The 22,709-nt window shown below is 42.6% G+C and overlaps 1 protein-coding gene across 1 annotated transcript in view; it reads right to left on the minus strand.

Annotated features, from left to right (window-relative positions):
* Positions 1 to 22,709, minus strand: part of LOC130211319 (cell adhesion molecule DSCAML1) — a 104,603-nt gene that overhangs the window by 76,596 nt on the left and 5,298 nt on the right. Inside the window, exons 2-3 of the mRNA XM_056442059.1 lie at positions 15,633 to 15,953; positions 8,040 to 8,186 (exon numbers count right to left, since the gene is read on the minus strand). Of these exons, the coding sequence (XP_056298034.1) occupies positions 8,040 to 8,186; positions 15,633 to 15,953 (468 nt within the window). The remainder of the gene's footprint in view (positions 1 to 8,039; positions 8,187 to 15,632; positions 15,954 to 22,709) is intronic.

The following is a 22,709-nucleotide window of genomic DNA, read 5'->3' on the forward strand; positions in this document are numbered from 1 at the left end:
GCTAATGCGTGAAAACACACACACACACACAGACACACATAAAAAATGCTTGATTCAATATCTTTGTTTTTGTTTCTTATTCATATTTCTCGCTTTACCAACACACACACACACACACACACACACACACACACACAGACAGACAAGTACACGCGTTGAACATTTAGTCACCTCGCATTTTCCAAATTATTACGACCAAAGAATTAGAGACTAAACTGCCACTTAACGCTATAATATATAATCTCTACTCTCATTTGTTTCTTTTTTGGGAAAATGGGATGTTTGTTGTCTTTGTCTCCTTAAACTCGCCCACAGAACAACTTATCATAGGAAAGGTCACGCTAAAGGTCACGCTAAAGGTCACGCTAAAGGTCACGCGAAACAAATTCACATTTGAGCTCAGGCAGATGTGACAAACACAGTCAGACTAAATGGTGAATGCTTGCTTGCTAATTTATACACATGTGCACTCATGCAGACACACAGACACACACACACACACACACTTCTCCACCATGGTTGTAATGCACCGTCAAACAACTTTAGATTGCGAGGTGGTGTCAGAGGGACAATTAGAATAACACATCCTCTGTATTTCTTCATTATGTGTGTCATCTTCACTTCATGGCTGTGCTTTCTTACTGCCACTACCAACCCCTGACACACACACACACACACACACACACACACTCTCTCTCTCATCCCACCCTAAAAGTCATGATCCCCATTAGGAACGGCCTCAAGTATAGATCTGATTATCTGAAGCCCCATCGTGGACGTTTCCCTGATGACGTTCTCGGGCTGGAGGCGGAGCCACAGCGTGACTGCTTGACGGAGATGGGTGTTGGTGAGGAGACCGCGTTGGGCGATGAGTAACGCTCCGACAAAAATATCTGACATCGATTCTGTCGTGCCGGCATGCGACGACACGACTGATTCAAGTACATATGCAGGAGGAATCAGACACGGGCACTCGGTAGAGCGCATACCTTCGCATATCACAAGATTGGGCATTGAATTATGAACATGTTGACATTAGTTGCATGCCAATTGGACAAAAATGTATCGTGCTATGGTAAAAAAAAGATGTTGACCTTTTCATGACCTTGACCTTTGACCCGATTGATCCCAAAATCTAATCAAATGGTCCTCGGATAATAACCAATCATCCCACCAAATGTCATGCGATTCAAGAAGATTTTGACCTGTTCATGACCTTTGACCTTGACCTTTGACCCGATCGATCCCAAAATCTCATCAACTGGTCCCCGGATAATAAACAATCATCCCACCAAATTTCATGCGATTCGGTTCAATACTTTTTGAGTTTTGCGAATAACACGCATACAAATAAATAAATAAATAAATACACGGCGATCAAAACATAACCTTCTGCATTTTCAATGCGAAGGTAATCAGAGAAGGTACACATCCATCCATCCAGGAAAAGAGACGTAAACGCACAGCGAGCGATGATGTCACGCAGCGACGACAAAGTCCGTATTACAAAAGCATAGAAACACGCACCTTCGTCGAGTGCGGTGACGGAATAACTAATAAAAGACTGGCGGAGAGGAAGAGGAGCCATCTTCTCTGAGTAAGTATGAATTTGCCGAGGCGCTATGCAAATTCTCCGTGGGCTAACGAGGCTGCCTGCATGATTGGAGTGCCATTGAAATTCTTCTCGTGCGCAGCCCTCTCTCACTTCCTACCTTCCTCCCTCCTTTAAAAAAATATATTTTTATATTTAATTTAATTTCACACTGCAGTCATTAGTATTGCATTGTGTATGCATATATGTTGTATATATACATATATATTTTATTTTATATTTTACTTTGTATACTTCTTGGACACATCTATATCTTTCACTTGTATACATCTCTATCTTTCATCCCTGTATTTTATATTTCATTTTTTATTCTCGTGTGTTTAGTTTATTGGTGCTGCTACTGTGACGACAAATTTCCCCTTGGGGATTAATAAAGTATATATCTATCTATCTATCTTCAATCTCCCTCCATCTCTTCCGCCATTTCAATCTCTCTACACACGGGAACGCCCGTACGTGTGTGCAGTGTCTCTCCGTCCGTCCGGCCTTCTAACGGTCCACAAAATATAACCCGCAAATTTATTTCTCGGTGGATCTTCAACAAAAAAAAGCTGCAAATCAGCGTTTTCAAACGTCATGTCAACCACTTAGATACACACTGCGGCCCCTATCAGTGACCGGACCGCAGTGAATGCCCCTGTGTCCTCTTATACGCTCTCTGTCTGTCTCACACACACACACACACACACACACACACACACAGTCCGCTCACACAGAGCGCGCTCAGAGTCGCTCTGCACCTGTTCTCTCTGTAAAACATCCAAACACGAGTGCTGAATAAATAACCCAACCTAACACAAATAGCTGCCAGGTTCACACACACACACACACACACACACACACACACACACACACACACACACACACACACACACACACACACACACACACACAGACACACCACAGCCCATAAACACACATCAATAAGTAAACAGCACCTATTTCCCCTCCACAGCTCTACCCCCCCTGCCCTCTTCCTCCCTCCACTCACACAGAGGCACAACCTGCGACCATTGCAAAGACACACACACACACACACACAGACACACACGATGTGTGTGATAGTTAATGGTCAGAACGAGGGTAGGTGGGTGGGTGGGCATTAAGCACTTGTCAGATGCATCTTTAATGGATGGACACGGCAGCTTTAGAGCCCCTGGCCTCCTCTTCCTCCCTGGGGTGATGGGGACAACAAGAAACCCGAGCACACACACACACACACACCTCTCTCTTTGTCCATCTGCCTTTATCCTCCCGTACGTCTCTCGTACCTACCCTCATCATCCCACCATCCTGTGCCCACTTTTCCATCTGCATAATTTAGATGCTTTTTGTGCCACTTTGTCTTTCGTTTTCCGCCTATTCTGCATTTTTTTTCTCGTGTTTGTTTGTCCCTATCTGTTGTTCACGTTCAGGTGTGATGGAGTGGAAGGAAAAGACGATGCTTTGTCACTTCGTCCCCTAATATGTGTCTCTGAAAAGGAAGCGAGAGAGAGAGAGAGATAGAGAGAAATAAAGTTAAGAGAAGAGTGGATTGGCGGAGGGGAAGAGGGGTAGAGAGAGTGTCTGGCCTCCGCAGAGTGGCCACAAAATGGAGACTGGGACAGAAGCTGCAGCAGCTGTGGTGACGCTAAGCTTCACAGAGAGAGAGAGAGAGAGAGAGAGAGAGAGAGAGAGAGAGAGAGAGAGAGAGGCAGTGTGTGTGATGGAGAAGGGGGATTAAACAACCTCTGTCAATGAATGCAGAACCTCATCGTCACACCTCAACACCTCCCTCTCTCTCTCCCACCGTATCAACCAATCGATGTTCCAATAAGCAGATCAATATGTCACTACTTATGGTTTACTGCTGTACTATCTCATCCACGGGAGCTTTTGAACAAGTTTTTATTCACATAATTGTCATTTTCTATAAAAATCTCGTAATAGAAAGATAAAATAGAAACAGCATTTTTTTTTAAGTAGCCAATTGGAGGAAATTTAAAGCTGATTTATTAATGCGATATAACTCCAATATTTACAGTAATAAAACTACTATCAGGGTGTGTGATGTGTGTGATGTGTGTGATGTGTGTGATGTGTGTGATGTGTGTGATGTGTGATGTGTGTGATGTGTGTGATGTGTGTGATGTGTGTGATATGTGTGATGTGTGATGTGTGTGATGTGTGTGATGTGTGTGATGTGTGTGATGTGTGTGATGTGTGTGATGTGTGTGATGTGTGTGATGTGTGTGATGTGTGATGTGTGTGATGTGTGTGATGTATGTGATATATGTGATGTGTGTGATGTGTGTGATATGCGATGTGTGTGATGTGTGTGATGTGTGTGATGTGTGTGATGTGTATGATGCGTGTGATGTGTGTGATATATGTGATGTGTGTGATGTGTGTGATGTGTGTATCATATGTGATGTGATTCACATAAACGTGTGCATTTGAGGAATGTAAGAACACAGTGTACAATTTTTACATTATTTGTCCAATTTCTTCATTAAATAGATAAAATAAAACATATAAAAAGCTGGAGCTTAACGCTTTAACTCCCGAGGGACTGAATGGTGAATTTAAGCAACATAGGGAAAGGTTTTCTTCTTGTGTTGATGCACCTTTTGATCTTTTGAATTTGAATATAAGCCCACCGGGTGTGACCAACCAACTAAAATATCTGTTGTGTTTAGTTTGGGATTTCCTGTATTGGTGAAACCACAATTTGTATTGTAAGTAAAGCCTGGTTATTATGTTTGGGTATTTTTATGTAAATTATTTGAAACAAAAACAAGTAATCAAGAATGGGACGCAAACGAAGGAAGCTACCTCCTCGACTGGTGGCTACCAGCAGAGCGATGCTAAACACATGTCTGGCACCATTATAGATACCAATACTGATACTTAGGAGTTAAAAACATATCAGCTAATAGTCATGTTTATGTTTGTTTTAAAACGATGTGACAATGTCACTTGCTAAATGCCTTTAGGTATACAAAATATTTGGCAAGATTGTAATGTGATGTATTTTTCTAACTAACATATGCAAATATCTATACAAATGCCCAAGAAGATATTTGAGAGAAAAGAGTTAAAATCCCTGGAGATAAAAAAAGATAAATTCTCCTGACAATGTTGACATATGCACTGAAGTGTACATAAGTATGTCATCTGTGTGTGTGTGTGTGTGTGTGCGTGTGCAGAGCCCGTTGTGATGCACTAATAAAACTCAGCCAGCGATGCGTCCTCACACCTTCCTCATTCCGCACGCCGGTTCGCACCCGTTACCATGGCGACCAGATAAAACTCACACTGTTTTAAGCTCCAACTGGAGGAGGAGATGGATACCAACAAAGTGACACACACACACACACACACACACACACACACAGAGGAAGTTTCTTCATACACACACATCCATCAACAGAGCGTCCTCCTCTCTCAGTTCCCCAACTGACAAGCAAACAAATGGTAATTTTTTTCAACCAACGGCAAACAATTAAAGGGCCAGACACGACCAGATAGAGATAGCACGGGAAGAGGGGAGGTATGTGACAGGGGAGGAGAAAACAGGAGAGCCAGTCGACACACAAAGCCCACCTCGGTGTGCCTGTCTGTCTGTCTGTCTGTCTGCCTGCCTGTCTGTCTGCCTGTCTGTCTGTCTGTCTATCCCCCCCCCCTCCAACTCCCCCACCCCTCCGTGAACGGGCCTCAACGAAAAACAGATTTGGCTGTCAAATAGTGACACGACACCCAGGCGGGGTCGTCTCGCATGCGAGGCCAGCTGTCAGCAAACACCCTCCTGCCTCTCCATCAAAGCCCCATTCAAACTGAAGCTTTATTGACCAACACAGCCGGGTGCGTGACATGTGTCATCCTGTCGAGCCGATACCTCGGCGTACGTACGCCGGGCCTTATAGACAGGCAAAGCACCGGAGCTCCCCGAGAGAGAGACAGCTGCACGGGGCATGATGGATGGATGGATGGATGGATGAGAGGAGGAGGAGGGGGGGGGGACACAGTGGCCATGATGCTGACACAGGCCACCAGTCTGTACCAGGGATGGGGAAAGAGGTGAGAGGAGGCTTGGATGGAAAGAAGAAGAACAACAACAACAACAACAAAAAGAACAAAAAGAAGGATGAGAAAGAGGTTAAGAAGAAGAAGAAGAAGAACAAACAGAAAAAGAAAAAGAAGAAGAAGGAGGAGGTGGAGGAGAAGGAGAAGAAGATGAATGAGGAGGAGGAGGAGAAGAACAAGAAGAAAAAGACAGAAAAAAAGAAGGAGGAGAAGAAGAAGAAGAAGAAGAAGAAGAAGAAGAAGAAGAAGAAGAAGAAGAAGAAGAAGGAGGAGGAGGAGGGCAGAAGAAGAAGAAGGAGGGAAGAAGAAGAAGAAGGAGGAGGAGGGCAGAAGAAGAAGGAGGGAAGAAGAAGAAGGAGGAGGGCAGAAGAAGAAGGAGGGAAGAAGAAGAAGAAGAAGAAGAAGGAGGAGGGCAGAAGAAGAAGAAGAAGAAGAAGAAGGAGGAGGAGGAGGGCAGAAGAAGAAGAAGGAGGGAAGAAGAAGAAGAAGGAGGGAAGAAGAAGAAGAAGGAGGAGGGCAGAAGAAGAAGAAGGAGGGAAGAAGAAGAAGAAGAAGAAGAAGGAGGAGGGCAGAAGAAGAAGAAGAAGAAGGAGGAGGGCAGAAGAAGAAGAAGAAGAAGGAGGAGGAGGGCAGAAGAAGAAGAAGAAGAAGAAGAGCACTGTGTTACTAGAAGATATATTCACCAGAGAGAAAGATGGAGAACAAAGATCTCTCAGATCTTTTCAGATGTTCAGGTCCATGTGAATATTTTCATCGTGTGATGACCTCATATTTATTGATGGGTTATTGATCGATCCCTCTGGCCGCCGCCACACGTCCCGATCAACAATCCATCACCAAAACATATTCAGTGAGCATCGATATGAACAAGAGAAGAGCAGCAACTCCACACACTGAAGAAGTGGAAACAAGGGAGCGTGACACGGTGTCGCTGTGAATAAATATACATAGTAATGTAAATAATAATACACATAATACATTTATTAAAAAACACTTAAAGACTCTTGAGCCTGACAATATTTCACATTAAAATCACAAGTCAAATGATGTAACAGCTTTTCCTCTTGAAGCATATGGATGACTTGTCCTGATCCGCTTAGTCACAGAAAGCTGCTTGTGTGTGTGTGTGTGTGTGTGTGTGTGTGCCCGTGTGTGTTCATACACACACACACACACACACACACACGCTCTGGCTTGTTCACATGAGCGTGTTTTACCTTCAAACAGACCGGCCACACTCACACTGAGGGATGTGTGACGAAGAGAGGGGGACTCCGGCAGCAAGCTCAATCGATCCAGACTGGAAACCCCCCTCAGGCCACACACACACACACACACACACACACACACACACACACACACACACGCACACACACACGCACACACACACGCACACACACACACACCTCTATTCACACACTATTTAAAGAGATGAAAGGGGGGGTGCTCGATATCGGAGACCAAGAGATAAGGGGAGGGGGCAGCGATACGTATCATGTGACCTAAACAGTCTCATCTGACAGCCTGCAATTTGCCATTGCGCCACGGAGCAAATGTTAACACACACACACACACACACACACACACTCACACACAGCAACGTGTAGGAGGCTCGGTTTCCAAACCGATTCGAGTGTTCCTCACTCACACATGGAATGATTTGAACGGCGGATCAGACGAGAGCCGAGAGAACAGCTCAGAGCCCACGAGGTGTGGCTGCTCTCTCTTTTGGGTGACTGTGACGAGCTCAACAGATCCATCACTCATCAAATTAGATCGCCCGCAGCACACACACACACACACACACACACACACATCCCATGTCTACTAATGCCTGATTTATCCCTGTAACACAGCGATTAACCACAGCGGTGTCATTTAGTGAGTGAGGAGCCAGAGATGCCATTTCATCAGACTTGTTTTTAAAAGATTGGACCTTTTTTTAATTAATAACCATCCTCCGCCTAGTCTCGATTACAAAGTACAATTACATCGTGTAGTATTGATTAATAACGGGTGTGAACCATCACAAACCAGGAAGAAATCTTGATAGAAAATCCAATTATTTTTTTTAACTGACAGAATTCTTAGATTTTGTTAAAAAATAACAGAAAATATTTAGAATTTCTCTCAGGGGAAAATATTCTTTGAGTTCATGGACATATTCGGATGACATTTGAGAATTAGCTTTTCCATTCTGAGCACGCACACACATACACACACACACACACACCCACACACACACGCACGCAAGGCCAAATATGGTCGTACAAACGGAGTTGGCGGCTGCAGTGATGTAACACAACGTGGCTGCGTGGCCCTTTGGGTCCACGATGAGCGTTCGGTGACTCTCGTTCCTCACCTGTGACGATGGAGACTGTGTCTTTCTCCCAAGAGACCACGCTGACGTACTCCTGGACGGCGGAGTGGATGAGGCACTTGAACACGGCAACATTACCCCGCATGGAGCGCTGGTCGGCCACGCGGACGGTGTAGGGCTCCCTGAACACTGAGGCGGGGACGAGAGAGCCCGAGTTAGTCAAAAGTGGCTGAAGTGAGACGTGAGTTTGTTGTGTGATAATAATAAAAAAAGCGGCCCTGGAAGTTACTTTGTAATCCCCACAATAGTTTAAAAAAAAATCAACAACAAAAAATCAAATGATAAATGATAAAAATGCTTTTTCGGTCAAACATAAGAAATATAAAACACAGAAAATCAAATTTTCAATAGCTTGAACCAGCAAATGTTAGAATGCATTTGAGGCCTTTGGGATGCCATACCGTTGGAGGTAAATAATAATAATAAAAATAAAAATAATCATACAAATAACTTTGATTATAAAGCACCTTTTAAAAAGTTAAAAATATATATATATTTCTGATCTGCAGCTGTAGGAGTACTGACACACACAGGGTTAGGGTTAGGGTTAGACAAAGTCTGTAAAGCAATTAAACAGACAGCTCAAAAACTCTCAGAAATAAAACAGAGAAAATAAAGAAAACTATTTCGTAAAATAAAATATTAATAACACTCGTAAAATAATGCAGTAAAGCTTCTATAAAAATAGGTTTTAAGAAGTCATTTAAAAAATATGATACTGATTCTGCAAGTGTCATCTCCTCAGGCCCAAAGCCTGAAGGACCCCGATGGCGTTAAACAGCCAGAATGGCTCCTAATGTCCGAGCTGGCTCATGAGGGGGTCAAAATATCTTCTATATATTTTGGGGGCCAAACCAAATGGTTGATTATGATGCTTATGATGTCATCACGGAACATTGTACTTCATCCAAATGAACCCGAAGGAGAAACTCGTCTCCCTCGCCCTAGAGACAACGCGTCATATTATCAAACAAAATGTTACATTCATGACGCCGAATCAAGCAAATATGAGTGGTAAATAAATGATACACGCAATTTACTAATCGTGTATCAATAAATTAATGGATTCATTCACATTTAAGCATGAGTTCCGTCGTCTTTGCAGCGTTGACGTGCTCGTGTTGTAGCGTGACCCCCGGGGCAGCTCTCGTAAACAAGCTGGTGTCCTGTTGAACCCCATTAGGCCGGCGCTGCTCTCCTCAGCCCCACGGTGGATGTCACACTCGGATTGTAAAAGAGGGTTGACACGGAGGCGTGTTAAAGGCGATGCACGGCGAGCGGCCCTTGGCCTTTTAAAGAGCAACGCGGGAGGGGCGGCCGACGGACCTGTCACATGCAGGCGCCGGGCGTCAGAAACACTCGGCCCTGGCCGGCGAGTCCGCGATCGAGACGACGGGCTTAACGACGAAAACGGTAGCGCCTGTAGCTACGGCAGATTATCTGTGCAGTTTAACTCCGTCACATTTAGATGAGCGGGAACATGTGAAATGCTGAGTCATGACTACACGTTCTCATTAAAATAAATCAAGTGATGGGGACATTTTAATTAATGGATTATTTTGGAGAGACGGGTAGTTTAAGGGCATGTCGGCATGAGTAAACACTGGCCCGTACTTGGCTTACTCTTTACCCCGATTTACTTTTTTGTTGTTGACATACACTACCGTTCAAAAGTTTGGGGTCACTTAGAAATGTCTTTATTTTTCAAAGAAAAGCACTGCTTTTTCAATAAAGATAACATGAATCAAAAATACACACTATACATTGTTAATGTGGTAAATGACTATTCTAGGTGGAAACATCTGGTTTCTAATGAAATATCTCCAGAGGTGTATAGAGGCCCATTTCCATCAACTATCACTCCAGTGTTCTAATGGTACATTGTGTTTGCTCATCGCCTTAGAAGACTAATGTCTGATTAGAAAACCCGTGCAATTATGTTAGCACAGCTGAAAACAGTTATGCTGGTGATATAAGCTATACAACTCGCCTTCCTTTGAGCTTGAAGTTTGAAGAACAAAATTAATACTTCAAATATTAATCATTATTTCTAACCTTGTCAATGTCTTGACTATATGTTCAATGAAATGTTCAATTCATTTGATAAATAAAAGTGTGAGTTTTCATGGAAGACACGAAATTGTCTGGGTGACCCCAAACTTTTGAACGGTAGTGTATACTGGATTAAAATGAGACTATATGAGTAAGATGAGAGCAAAATAACAGAAATTAGAGGCTGGTGTTGGGAGTGTTTCTGGCATGACACAATCTATCACCGCTATTCAGGCTTCCCTCCCGAGGACAGTAATGGCGTAACAATGTAAAACACACACACACACACACACACACAACACAGGGAGCGGCCCCCACCCTCCTGTGTTTTTGCTCCGCAGTGATATAATTAACGCCTCGCCCGAAGGCCAGTTTTCTCGGTCATTAATAATGCTTTATGCCGGCAGCCGATGTCCTTGTCCAAAATGGTGGGGAGTCTTTCACCTTAAAGTCCGTGGGTTTAATCTCCAAAAGTCTTTCTTATTTTTTCATAATTGGCTGAACCTTGGACCCTTTCTTTCTTCTTCCCTGACTCGTGATGAGCCGGAGTAGAGCGGGGACTATCCTTAACGTTGTTAAAATTTGACATCGCATCAAATGCCAAATGTAGATAATGAGGTTTATAACACTGGATTTAGGGGGTTAGAGAAAATCCATGTCGGTGTTACTCTGGCTACTTAGACCAAAAGCTAAATTAATGGTCGCAATAAGGAATCCTCAGGGGAGCATTTCACTTCACAATATAACCCCGGGGGACAGCTAACGTGGGCCGGGGTCTCATTTGTAAATGAGTCAAAGCTAAAGAAAAAGGACATAATTCCAATCAAGTCTTCATTTCAATATCTTCAGTCACACGGCTCCCGCTTCTCCTCGGCGCCGTCCGCCTACGGATCAATAGCCGCGATCGACTGAGTGGCCTCGGCTATCGAGGCCGAAGCCAATTCTCTCAATCATTTATTTACTCTCCGATTGACCCCGCTGCCTCTCGTCAATAGCGGGGGGATAATCCCCAATCGCCCGCTGTGCCTCGCATAGTGTTTAAAAAACCAGTTATAACACGGTAATAGTCGTCGCATGACATCGTCTTCTGTCCATCCTGGAGAGGGATCCTCCTCTGTTGCTCTCCTGAAGGGTTCTTCCCTTTTTTCCCCCGTGAAAGGTTATTTTTTTCCGTTTTTTTTCCGTTTTTCCTCATCCGATGTGAGGTCAAAGGTCAGGGATGTCGTAAGTGTACAGATTGTAAAGCCCTCTGAGGCAAATTCATATTTTATACACCCCGATATCACAAATTGGGCAATATAAAAAAAATGGAATTGTTTCCTGTATTTTGACCTCAGCTTATCCGACACCTACTGACCTCTAAACCCGTTAAAACAATGAATAAACCCTGCATGGCAACCGGCCTTATGTAATTATGTAACCAGCTTCAGCAACAACTGTTTATTGATCGCGGCGTCGTGTAACACACGTCACTTCTTCCGAGATATGAAAGAGAACACGACGCGTTCATGCTCTTGAGCCGTCGGGTACACGACGCAAACGGTAGCTCGACTGATTTGTGTGTAGATTGCACTCCCCCTCATCGCATGCGCGGCAGAATCATTAGGATGTTACTGATGCCTGACTATATGCAGCCCGGTTGCCTAGAAACGAGCTAAAAACACGGGTCTGGTGCACTGGGTGCACTGGGAGGCGAGTCTTGTATCACTGTCGCTTCAATAATTAACGACGGGGAAACCAAATACTGCATTTACTTATTCATAAAGAGAGCAGAGGAAGAAAAAAAACAGAGGAGGAATAAGAGGAGGGGGGGGATAATGTCGTACTGGAGAAATGAATGGACGCAGGTTTTTATTATTGAATGAAAAGGATAAGAAAGGTAGTCGTTTTGTATCAGGTTCAGGGGTCCTAATTATTATATTATTAAAATGATGAAAACACGAGGAGCTCAGAGGGAGGAAAGTGTCCCGGCCCAGGCCGACTCAGCGGCGTGTGTTTTTCGTCGGGCGAAAGGGGAGCCGAGGTGAGGTCGCTGAACAGGTGTCCTCATTTCATTTCGTTCAAGGCGGTGTGAAGAGGATCTGGGCGGAGAAATGATGAAGAACCTCAGACTCGGGAGGAATGTTGTTGTTTTTTGCAGCAATGACGATCCGTGGATGTGCAAAAGCTGTGCTTTCATTTATTTTTTAGAGTAAGTTCACACTGTTTGTCATCGGGTCCTTTAACTTGTTACATCAAGTGAAAATGATGTGTGTGTCCTGAAAAAGAGAAAGTTAAAAAACAAAATGTTTTGGGAAGATGTGCTGAGACGCAAGAGGACAAGAGAGAGATTCTTAAAATACAGCGAGGCCTTATTCTTGAGGCTGTAAATGATTCCAACGGTGGATCCAACTCACAAAAATGGATAAATAGGCAATTATATTTGTTTAGTTGTTTAGCTTTTGACGGCAGACGGCTGGTTGAGCAATACCAAGTCTTCTTCCTTCTGAAGGGAAGAACAGGGGAAGACGGTGTGCGGTGAAAGATACATTTCTCAGAAATAATTCTGTTTATAATTACAGATAACGTATTACTTTATGTAATAAAACCTTGTATTCATGTTTTATCTATGTATCTATGAATGTTTTTTGTAAATATTACTTTAATGGTTCAGCCTGCCAAGTAACTGTGATATTAAAAAATAACTAATGAATTATGTTTATTAGCAATTACAATGGTCCAAAAATATATATATATATATATATATATATATATATATATATATAAAATCCTTCATAAAATATAACTTTAATTATTTTTAATCTCAATGAGGCAAAAAATAAAATTATCTTTAAAAAAATCAGAAATTCTACAACGTACTTTAAAAAAAAGATCAGCAGTAAGTACACGTCATTTGTAGATATTGAGCTAAAACCTGCACAATAATAAATGTGTGTCGTCTGAGAATGAACCAGTCCGAAGATTAAGACGATGCTTGAAGTGCAAGACACACTTTATGGGGATGCTTGGCGGAAATTTATTTTTGTCCCAAAAAACATATATTATTCAATAATTGATTGGCCGATTCTTGAACCTCATTCTCCTTTCCTTTAAAAAAAATAAGAAAAAAACTCAACGTTTGCCGATCGGGATTTAGAAAGACGCCACGATAAAACATTCATAAAACTACGTCGTCGCAATGGGGAACCCAAATAAAAAACACATCCAGAGCAGGATAACTGGCGACCGACATTGTCATTTTCAAAAATGTAAATCTATCCAGACAGGTGCTCGTGCTATTATTGGCCCACAATCAGCATGCATGGGAGAGGGTGAGAAAGAAGGGGAAGGATAGATAGAGATAGAGAGAGAGAGAGAGTGAAAACATGAAGAGAAGGGAGAGAGGGAGGGGCTGGGAGGACGAGTCGGATAGCGAGGGGGAGCGGGGGGGGGGGGGGGGTCACACTGTGAGCTGTCAGCTGCCATCATTCTCCCGCGCCACCTGAGACGGGGCATGCCACACCCTAGCGCTCCCGCCTCTGTCGCCCATGGCAACTGCATGGGTTGTGCATGTGCGAGTGAGCATGTGTGTGTGTGTTGAGTGGGACTCTAGGAGGTAATGAGGTACACACACATGCACATGAGCCCTGGGTATGTAGCCGTGGAGTTGTGGTTGCCTCAGCATTTAATTGATTAATTGTTGTAATTATTTGGACGGGAAGGTCATTCCATCATCCCAACACTGAGGCTGGCGAGAAGGTCACTCTCACGCTGGAGGGAGTGTCCTTCCCTAGGTACCACGCCGGCCATATGGGTGGTTGTGTGTGTGTGTGTGTGTGTGTCTTGGTAAAGGGAGACAATCTGGCAGAGGCGTTGTGTTCGTATCCGTGGAATGAGGAACCGCCGACTTGTCTTTTCATGCAGAATTGATCAACACAATCAAAATGTCTGCCGCTGCTATGACCATGACCCGAAATGTTGTTGTTTTGTTATGATATGTTCAAATCTTTCCACGTCTGGAGCCGACTCTCCAAAGTATTTTCTGCCAACACACCCTAACAAAGAGCTGGCAACTAAACACCGAGAGCCAGCTTGACAGAAATGGCTCTCGATGTGTGTGTGTGTGTGTGTGTGTATATGTGTGTGTGTGTGTGTGTTTGTTTGTGTGTGGTTAGGGGAATTTCCAGTCCATGGACAGATGGAGAGACTGGGAGACAGGAGGCTTGCTGGCATCGGCTACGCACAGGCTGGTGTGCATGGAAGTGTGTATGCGCGTGTGTGTATGCGCGTGTGTGTGTGTGCGTGCGTGTGTGTATGTGTGTGTGCACGTGTGTGTGTGTGTGTGTATGTATGTGTGTGTGTGTGTGTGTGTGTCCGGGTGAGGCGTGCATGTGTATCTGCACGTGAACATCTATGCATGCATACGTCCATCCGGTGCACGTCGCATTGGGTCCATGTGCGTGTGTGTGTGTGTGTGCGTGTGTGTGTGTGTGTGTGTGATGTTTTCGCGTGTGTGTCCGATGAGAGCGGTAACACCGTCCCGCGGCGTGCTCGCCGCCTCCGCTCTGCAGCGCCGACCTTGGACAGGAAGTGAGGACGGGGGTCACCGAGCCAACTGTCTACGTGGCTGCATGGTGATTTTTTTTTAAATACACAGGGTCATGACGCTACACTCTAAGACAACTGACCCCGCCCCCAACCCCCCGCCCCCCCCTGCTGAGAGAAGCTTTTGGTTCAGGGTATGTAGACCGTTGTGTTTATTTCAGATGAAGGTGGAGGCTTCGCATCTTTTTTGGGAGAAATCTATAGATTTCTCCCAAAATTATGTGGAGTTTCAAAGAATGAGAACAAAAAGTTCGGAAATCCAAAAAAGGCGCCGGTGTGACACGACATTTTCATAAACGCTGAATTTGAAGAATTATATATAATAGTGTAAAGGTTTCGGGTATCCGGGGTTCCATTTGGTTGATTTTTTAAATATATACATTTATTGTTTTGTACTATCTGGACCTTGAGTCTGAAATAAAAGTTGTATTGATTTAAAAAAATAAAAAATCATTCGTAGTTCTGTTTATTTTACTTGTGATTTTGCGTGTATTCTATTTAATGTTTTGTACTATCTGGACTGTGAGTCTGAAATAATAATAATAATAATAATAATACATTTTATTTGGAGGCGCCTTTCACGTCACCTTACAATAAAATAAAACAGGATAAAAGATAAAAGCATGAAAGATAGAAACAACATTAAAACAGAACATCAACATAAAGACAAGTGAAGAAATACAAGTTGTATTGATTGATTGATTGATACGTCGAAGGCTGGGGACGAGCTGATAAGGCATGAGCGTTTAGTTCACAGTTCTGGGCGCAGTACTTATTTCAAGCTTTAGTAATGTCACTATTCAAAAGTAATGCAGAGAGCTAAACACAAGCATAAGAGAGTGATGATGTAGGACACAGGTACGGTAAGAAAAATGAGAAACAAATCCCCTGAACCATCGGCTTAGCGTGTGCATGGCGTGTCGAGCGTCCAGCCCTCACCTGCTTTGATGTGGATGCTGGGGCTCCGGATCTTGCCCGCCTGGTTCTCGGCGGTGCAGAAGTACTCGTTGTCGTGGATGATGCTGTTGTAGGCGGAGGGCGAGAACGGGTAGAGCTGCAGGGTTCCGTTGGCGTGCACGTGGCGGATGTGGGGCACGTCGTAAATGTCGTCTCCGGCGGCCAGGTACCAGCGCAGGACGGCGTGGGGGGCGCCGCCCGCGGGGCAGGGCAGGAACACCCCCACCGAGCTGGAGAAGGTCACCCGCTGCAGGGAGGCGTTCACAAAGTACAGCCGCGTAGAGGCAACATCCTCACCGTTGACTGTTGAGAGAAACAAGGGGGACAAGTCGTTAGGAAGTGTCAGACAGACGGGAGACAGTCACACGTCAGATGGATTTTATTTTTTTAAAGGAGCAGGTGCACTTAAACTGACAATGACATGTAATAACACTGTAATGCTTCACTGTTTTACGATCTGAAAACTAATGTAGGAACATGAAATCTTTACCTGCCACCGATGCAGTCATTATTTACGAATAGAAGTGCTTGGGGAAAAGTATTGCTGAACAATGTTGAATGTTTCTGCCTCTATTCTGGACTAAAATGATTTTGAGATTACTGAGAAAATATGTTGTAAGAAAAGTTATAATTATATATATAATATACAGGACTGTCTCAGAAAATTAGAATATTGTGATAAAGTTCTTTATTTTCTGTAATGCAATTAAAAAAACAAAAATGTCATGCATTCTGGATTCATTACAAATCAACTGAAATATTGCAAGCCTTTTATTCTTTTAATATTGCTGATTATGGCTTACAGCTTAAGAAAACTCTAAAATCCTATCTCATAAAATTTTAATATTTCCTCAGACCAAGTTAAAAAAAAGATTTATAACAGCTGAGTGTTTGTCAAGGCTCAGGAAACCCTTGCAGGTGTTTCGAGTTAATTAGACAATTCAAGTGATTTGTTTAATACCCTACTAGTATACTTTTTCATGATATTCTAATATTTAGAGATAGGATATTTGAGTTTTCTTAAGCTGTAAGCCATAATCAGCAATAAATCAGAATAAAAGGCTTGCAATATTTCAGTTGATTTGTAATGAATCCAGAATGCATGACATTTTTGTTTTTTTAATTGCATTACAGAAAATAAAGAACTTCATCACAATATTCTAATTTTGTGAGACAGTCCTGTATATATATTATATATATTTATAAAAATATAATATATGTATATATATCAATATAATATATGTAATAAATATATATAGTATATATAAATAATATATATTTATATATTATATTTCTGTAATATAGTATAGTATAATATAATATATGTATATATATACATATACATATACAGTATATTATATATATTAAATAATTATAAATACATATAATACATATATATTATATATATATATATTATATTATCTTAAATTGATATATATATATACAGTATATTTATTATATTTTTTGTATTATAATATATAATATAAGTTATTGGATCAGGATCTGATTTTTATTCTTTCTTTCATATTTTCCCATCTAACTGGTTGACGAAACATTTTCAAACATATTTTTTGTATCCTGTTCACGGTTCCTTCCAGAAATTAAGTTCCATCCCGTCAAAGCACATGCACTGTTCATCATGAAATAAAAGTAAGCGTTCATTGCAATAACACCGGTTAAACCCGCTCTCTGTAAACGGCAAACCCAGAGTTCTGACCGGACTCTCTCACTCACCGCACGACATGTTCACTATTGTTCAGCTTCACTGGAGTGAGAATATCTTTAAAGCGAGCAAATATTAATGAAGATAAAAACCTGATCTGACACCCACATGAAGTATACATGCTGGATCCAGAGGCTTTCAGGTCACCTCAGCCCAAACAAACTTCCTCCCTCCCTGCGTGCCAAACTGCAGCCATCCATCTAATCCCATATGCATTACCCTAACATCTCTAATCTAATATATGTATCCACAGAGCCCTTTAGAAAACCTGCCTCTCAATAGAAAGGAAAAAGCGGGTCACACAACTTGACTCCACCACCACTCTCATCCTTTATGTTAATATCCGTCCTCATTATGAGCGCGATAGCAAGCCGCTGCTATTCTTAGGCCCCTTCCACACACTCATATCCGCTGTGTGCCGTTCGCTATCTGCGGCTGCATCCGTCTGAGTGCCTGGAAAACACAAATGTTTGCTGTAAAAACAAAGGTGTCGTGGCACCGATGAAGAGCTACCGCCACAGAAGTTGTCTTCGGGGAGATAGACCACCGTATATTCTCTCTCTCAAACGCCCTCTTCCAGTTTAGAGCGAGGCAGCGAGGGGATCTTTTAAGATGTGTGTGTTGTGTGTGTATGTGTGGGTGTGTGTGTGTGTTGGGGGGGGGGAGTGTAAAGGAGTGTAAAGAAGTGCTGAGCTCAGCTTGGCTCGAGGCCAGGGGGAAGATGCTGTGCCCGGAGCCAGAGAAGTTTATTCTCAGACAATGATACCTAATTAATCCCCTTTTTTTTCTTTTTTTCCTGGATTGTGTCAACAGTGCCCGGATTAGCCCTTTTATCTCTTTCAATTCTCTCCGCGGTGGGAGAAAACAGGGTGTCTGCTAAGACGCATCAATGGAAACATGAAGACGCTATCAGATGTCATTTAGGCTCGGCTCCTCGACATCAATGGATTCAATTAGTAACGATAAAATGAGACAGAAGGCCCACTGGCGATCTTTTTTAAAGCTCTTAACGCAAGAACACAGACGACTGGTTGATACAAAAGACCATTTTCATATCTGCCCTGTTCCGTATGAACGGTAATGCGACGACACGACGCTAACAACGAAGGAGACGATTCGCACGAGAGAAAAGGTCAAAAGGTCAAACGCGGAGATGAGGGATTGAATTGAAATCTGACATTCGCTCATTCTCCACTCTCTCCTCCGTTATCTGTGCTCTGACACTTTGAGCATCTGTCCGCATCCTCTTATCTTTTCCAAGTTACTTGTCTGTTTCTTTGTGTCTCTCACCCTCCAACGACACGCTCTCTTGTCTTTTCCTTCCACAACTACGCACGAGGCAATGTTATGCGATCGGAATTTGTATGCCAGACGTAGAGCGTTAAACCCACATAATCTCCTTTCGCATTTAACACACGCACACACACACACGCACACGCGGTCTATCGGCAGTGTAATCGCACCGCCGTGGGAGGCCGGTGTCCGACTTCCCTGATTCTCGTGTAAAATGTGGGCGTACAACGGAAAGGAGAGTTCAGGGAGTCAGGGAGGAGCGCCGTATTGTAGACTTGGACATGGGGGTGGCCGGTCTGCAGGGGGGAAAGGTGCTCAAGCGCAAAGGCGTGAGTAAGCGAGTGTGTGTGTGTGTGTGTGTGTGTGGTAAGGTCAAAGCGATAGAGAGGATAATGTTAAACGACTACCTCAGTTCCTTGATGTCAAACTCAGCCACCGGCGGAGGCGCAGCGGAGATGCCGAGGAGATAGAGAGCTAAAATTGGAGCGGATCTTTTGTGGTAAAAAAATAAATAATAATAATCTGAATTCAGGTCAAGTTCAATCTATCCCATCGTTCTAATCCGTGTCGATCACTTTCAGCAGCACGGAGAGCGCCGCGACATAGCGCCGGATGAGGAACGCGTGGACGCGTTTCCATAGCGAGCAAATAAGGAAGGAAGCTATTATCAGATGATAATGTGACAGCGATCTGCTTCCCTCTGTGGACAGATGCTATTTTTAGTCGTGGAATATGTTCATGACAAAAACAGTTTTTTTTTTACTCTATAGCTGCAGAAGCACCGTTTGAAAGACACGAAATCACCGGAAAAGAATTTGTGTTCAGAATACGCAAATTATTTTTTGCACTATTTTTTACGAAATAATGTTATCCTCCAGACTAACGGTTCTCAACGTTTTGGTGTCAAATGCGTCCTCAAGTATCCCTTCATTAAACATCTTTAATAGATGGGATGGTCTTCATGGAATTGATTGATTGGAGGGAAAAGGTGGTTGTGGTGGATCAGTGGGTTTTGGGCTGTAGACATGTTGTATTTTTGGAGTTGTAAGCGGTGACACGAGAGGCCGGAGCTCTCCAACCAACGCATCCAAAATGTTACAATGACCTTATATGACCTGAGAACACGTTGTGAAAGTTCACAGACAAAAACATGGACAACTCCGTGGCAGCGACCTGTCAATCACAAGATAACCACGCCCTAAAGCATATCCTTTTTAACTTCGCATTGAAAATGCGGAAGGTTATGTTTTGATCGCCGTGTATTTATTTATTTATTTGTATGCGTGTTACTCGCATAACTCAAAAAGTATTAAACCAAATTGCATGACATTTGGTGGGATGATTGGTTATTATCCATGGACCATTCGATTAGATTTTGGGATCGATCGGGTCAAAGGTCAAGGTCAAGGTCATGAAAAGGTCAAAATCTTCTTTTTACCATAGCGCGGTCAATTTTTATCCAATTGGCATGCAACTAATGCCAACATGTTCATAATGCAATGCCCAATCTTGTGATATGCGAAGGTATGCGCTCTACCGAGTGCCCGTTCTAGTTATCTTCTATTTTACTCTACATGGGACAATAATTTACAGAAATGAACATCATATTGCCTTGTAGAAGACTTGAAACTAGCAATTGAGACTTATAATGTATGATTACAATGTTTCCTGAGATAAACAGAGTGAGAAGTAGAGTTGTTTCAACATGAACTTTAACACAATCGGACTTCTTTTTGCAATCAGAGAAGTCGCCCCCTGATAGCCAATAGAAAGAGGGCAAATTTAAGCAACTTCCTCATTGGTTTTACTTTTTAGAAGCATCTATTTTGATTGTTGTAGGGTTTCCATATACATGTTGAACATCAGCATCTGATTAGATATGGATATACATTATATTACTTTCTTTTATCAAAACATAATCTATTTTTTGGTGTTTGTTTGAAATACTTGTTTTACTCTCCAGTAAAAGCAGGATAAAGGGTCAAAGTATTTTCTATCGTGAATCAATGCTTTTGGTTGCCAAACATTTATCTTTTACCCCCTTTAAAATTAAACAATGTCTACTTACTACCCCTCGTGAAACGCTGGAATATTTTTTTAAGAGTGGAAGATGGGAAACTTTCCATTGATTCAAAGATTAAAGGGAAATAAACATAATTTGCGTTTAATCCTCTCGATACTCCTCATATTTGTTATTCGACCCCTTTTAGGGGTCGTAATCCACTGCACGTTCCCAATATGTTTTAAAACTGGATAATCTGTTGTGAAATAAACAAACCTTAAACCATATTGTGATATTATCAATCGCCTCAAACATCTGGATGCAACAACTCAAAGTCAGATGGAAAAACCTCTGGGAAAGCAGCAGCTTATGATGCCATGGCTAATCGCTTTGTCCTATGATATTTAGGCCACTGACACAGACACTAATTCACACTAAAACACGCGTGTGCAACCACGCAGTCGAGTCTACACCGCGCGGATTAACGCAGTAGTGGTTTAGAGTTTCATAAACATCGAAATGTAATGAGCATAAAAGGAAAGTGTGAAAGAATCGTTAAAAAAAGGGAAGCATCTGCCTGAACACGTTGTCGTCTGTGATATGACGTAGGCGTGGAGAACTGTAATTAGTTTTTGGACATTAGTTGAACTCTTATTTGTGTCTTCCATGGAGACCGGACCTCTTTAGGATATCTGACAAGTTGAGGCGTGCAGATGGGACAACAATCATGAGCAATATTTTCAAAAAAATATAGTAAGCATCATCACAGGCATGGTTAGGGACTCATATTTCATGACTCCTCCATGAAATTGGAATAAAAATGTATAGATGACCACAGGGGAAACTAAACGATTCAATGTCATCATAATCGACTGTAAACATCTCATGTAATAAAACATGGAGTACAATAACCTATTTGTTCCTCTTTATTTGGGCAACACTAACCTCAGATGGTTATCAGAGGCCTTTCATAACCCCCAGGCTCACTTTCCCCAGCAGAGACAGCAGCAGCACTCATCCCATCGTGAACTGTATTTTGATTTCCTTCTTCAAGCCTGAATACGTTGATTACAATAATAAAAATAAAAAGGTCAAAGTAATTTAAGCTGAACAACCCAATCTTGTTCCTTTTTTTTAACGTTTTAACTCTTTATTTATTTGCTTTACACTCAAATACATTCACACTTTCTTTTTCCCCCCCTGTTTTTGCAGTGGAAAATGAAGTATGAATATGTATGCTGGAGAAGCAAGGATATTGCCTATGGTGAACCGCTATGCATAATGCAGCTTTTTCTGTCTCATCTACATTCATTGAGACTCACACACACACACACACACACACACACTCTGAGATTCATACCATCACATGCATAGAGAAACAGGGCTATAAATCCCACTCCTCCCGCCCGCCCGCTCACACTCTCTCTCTCCTTCAAACACACACACAAACTCACATAAATACATTTCAGATTGCATATTTATATATATACACGTTCATAATAGCCAATAGATGTTTCTCGGTGGTGAACCGTGTCGCGCTACAGATAACGGCGCACAAAACACATTCTGCCCAAATAACACATGAAGCATTGAAGTCAGTGGCGATGCAGTCTTTGCAACGATGCCACAGAAATATGGCAGAACATAAAAAGGCAAAAGATACGATCATATTTTACAGAAAGTGCTGCTTATTTACTACACAATGGCTCCAGATTGAGATATGCATCAGGGTTGCATGACAATGTGTCTCTCTCTGCATTTGTGTGCAGTCAGAAAGGGAAATCATTTACACCGTGGTGTCATTTCACTGGTGAGAAACGCTGTAGTAAATAAAGAAAAGACTGCATGGCATGGTGTAGGGGTGTGAAGACAATATGCACACACATACGCACAGACAAGGGGAGGGGTGAGGCTGGTAAATAACCCCTATACACCGTTTATGCAGTGTCAGTCAAATAGGCGGCCATTTCAGCATTTGGAAAATTCGCATCTCCCACTTCAAAAGGATGATTTCCTGTCGTTGAAGTGAGTGTCAGATTTA

This window comes from Pseudoliparis swirei, chromosome 20, assembly GCF_029220125.1.
Source record: "Pseudoliparis swirei isolate HS2019 ecotype Mariana Trench chromosome 20, NWPU_hadal_v1, whole genome shotgun sequence".
NCBI lineage: Eukaryota > Metazoa > Chordata > Actinopteri > Perciformes > Liparidae > Pseudoliparis > Pseudoliparis swirei.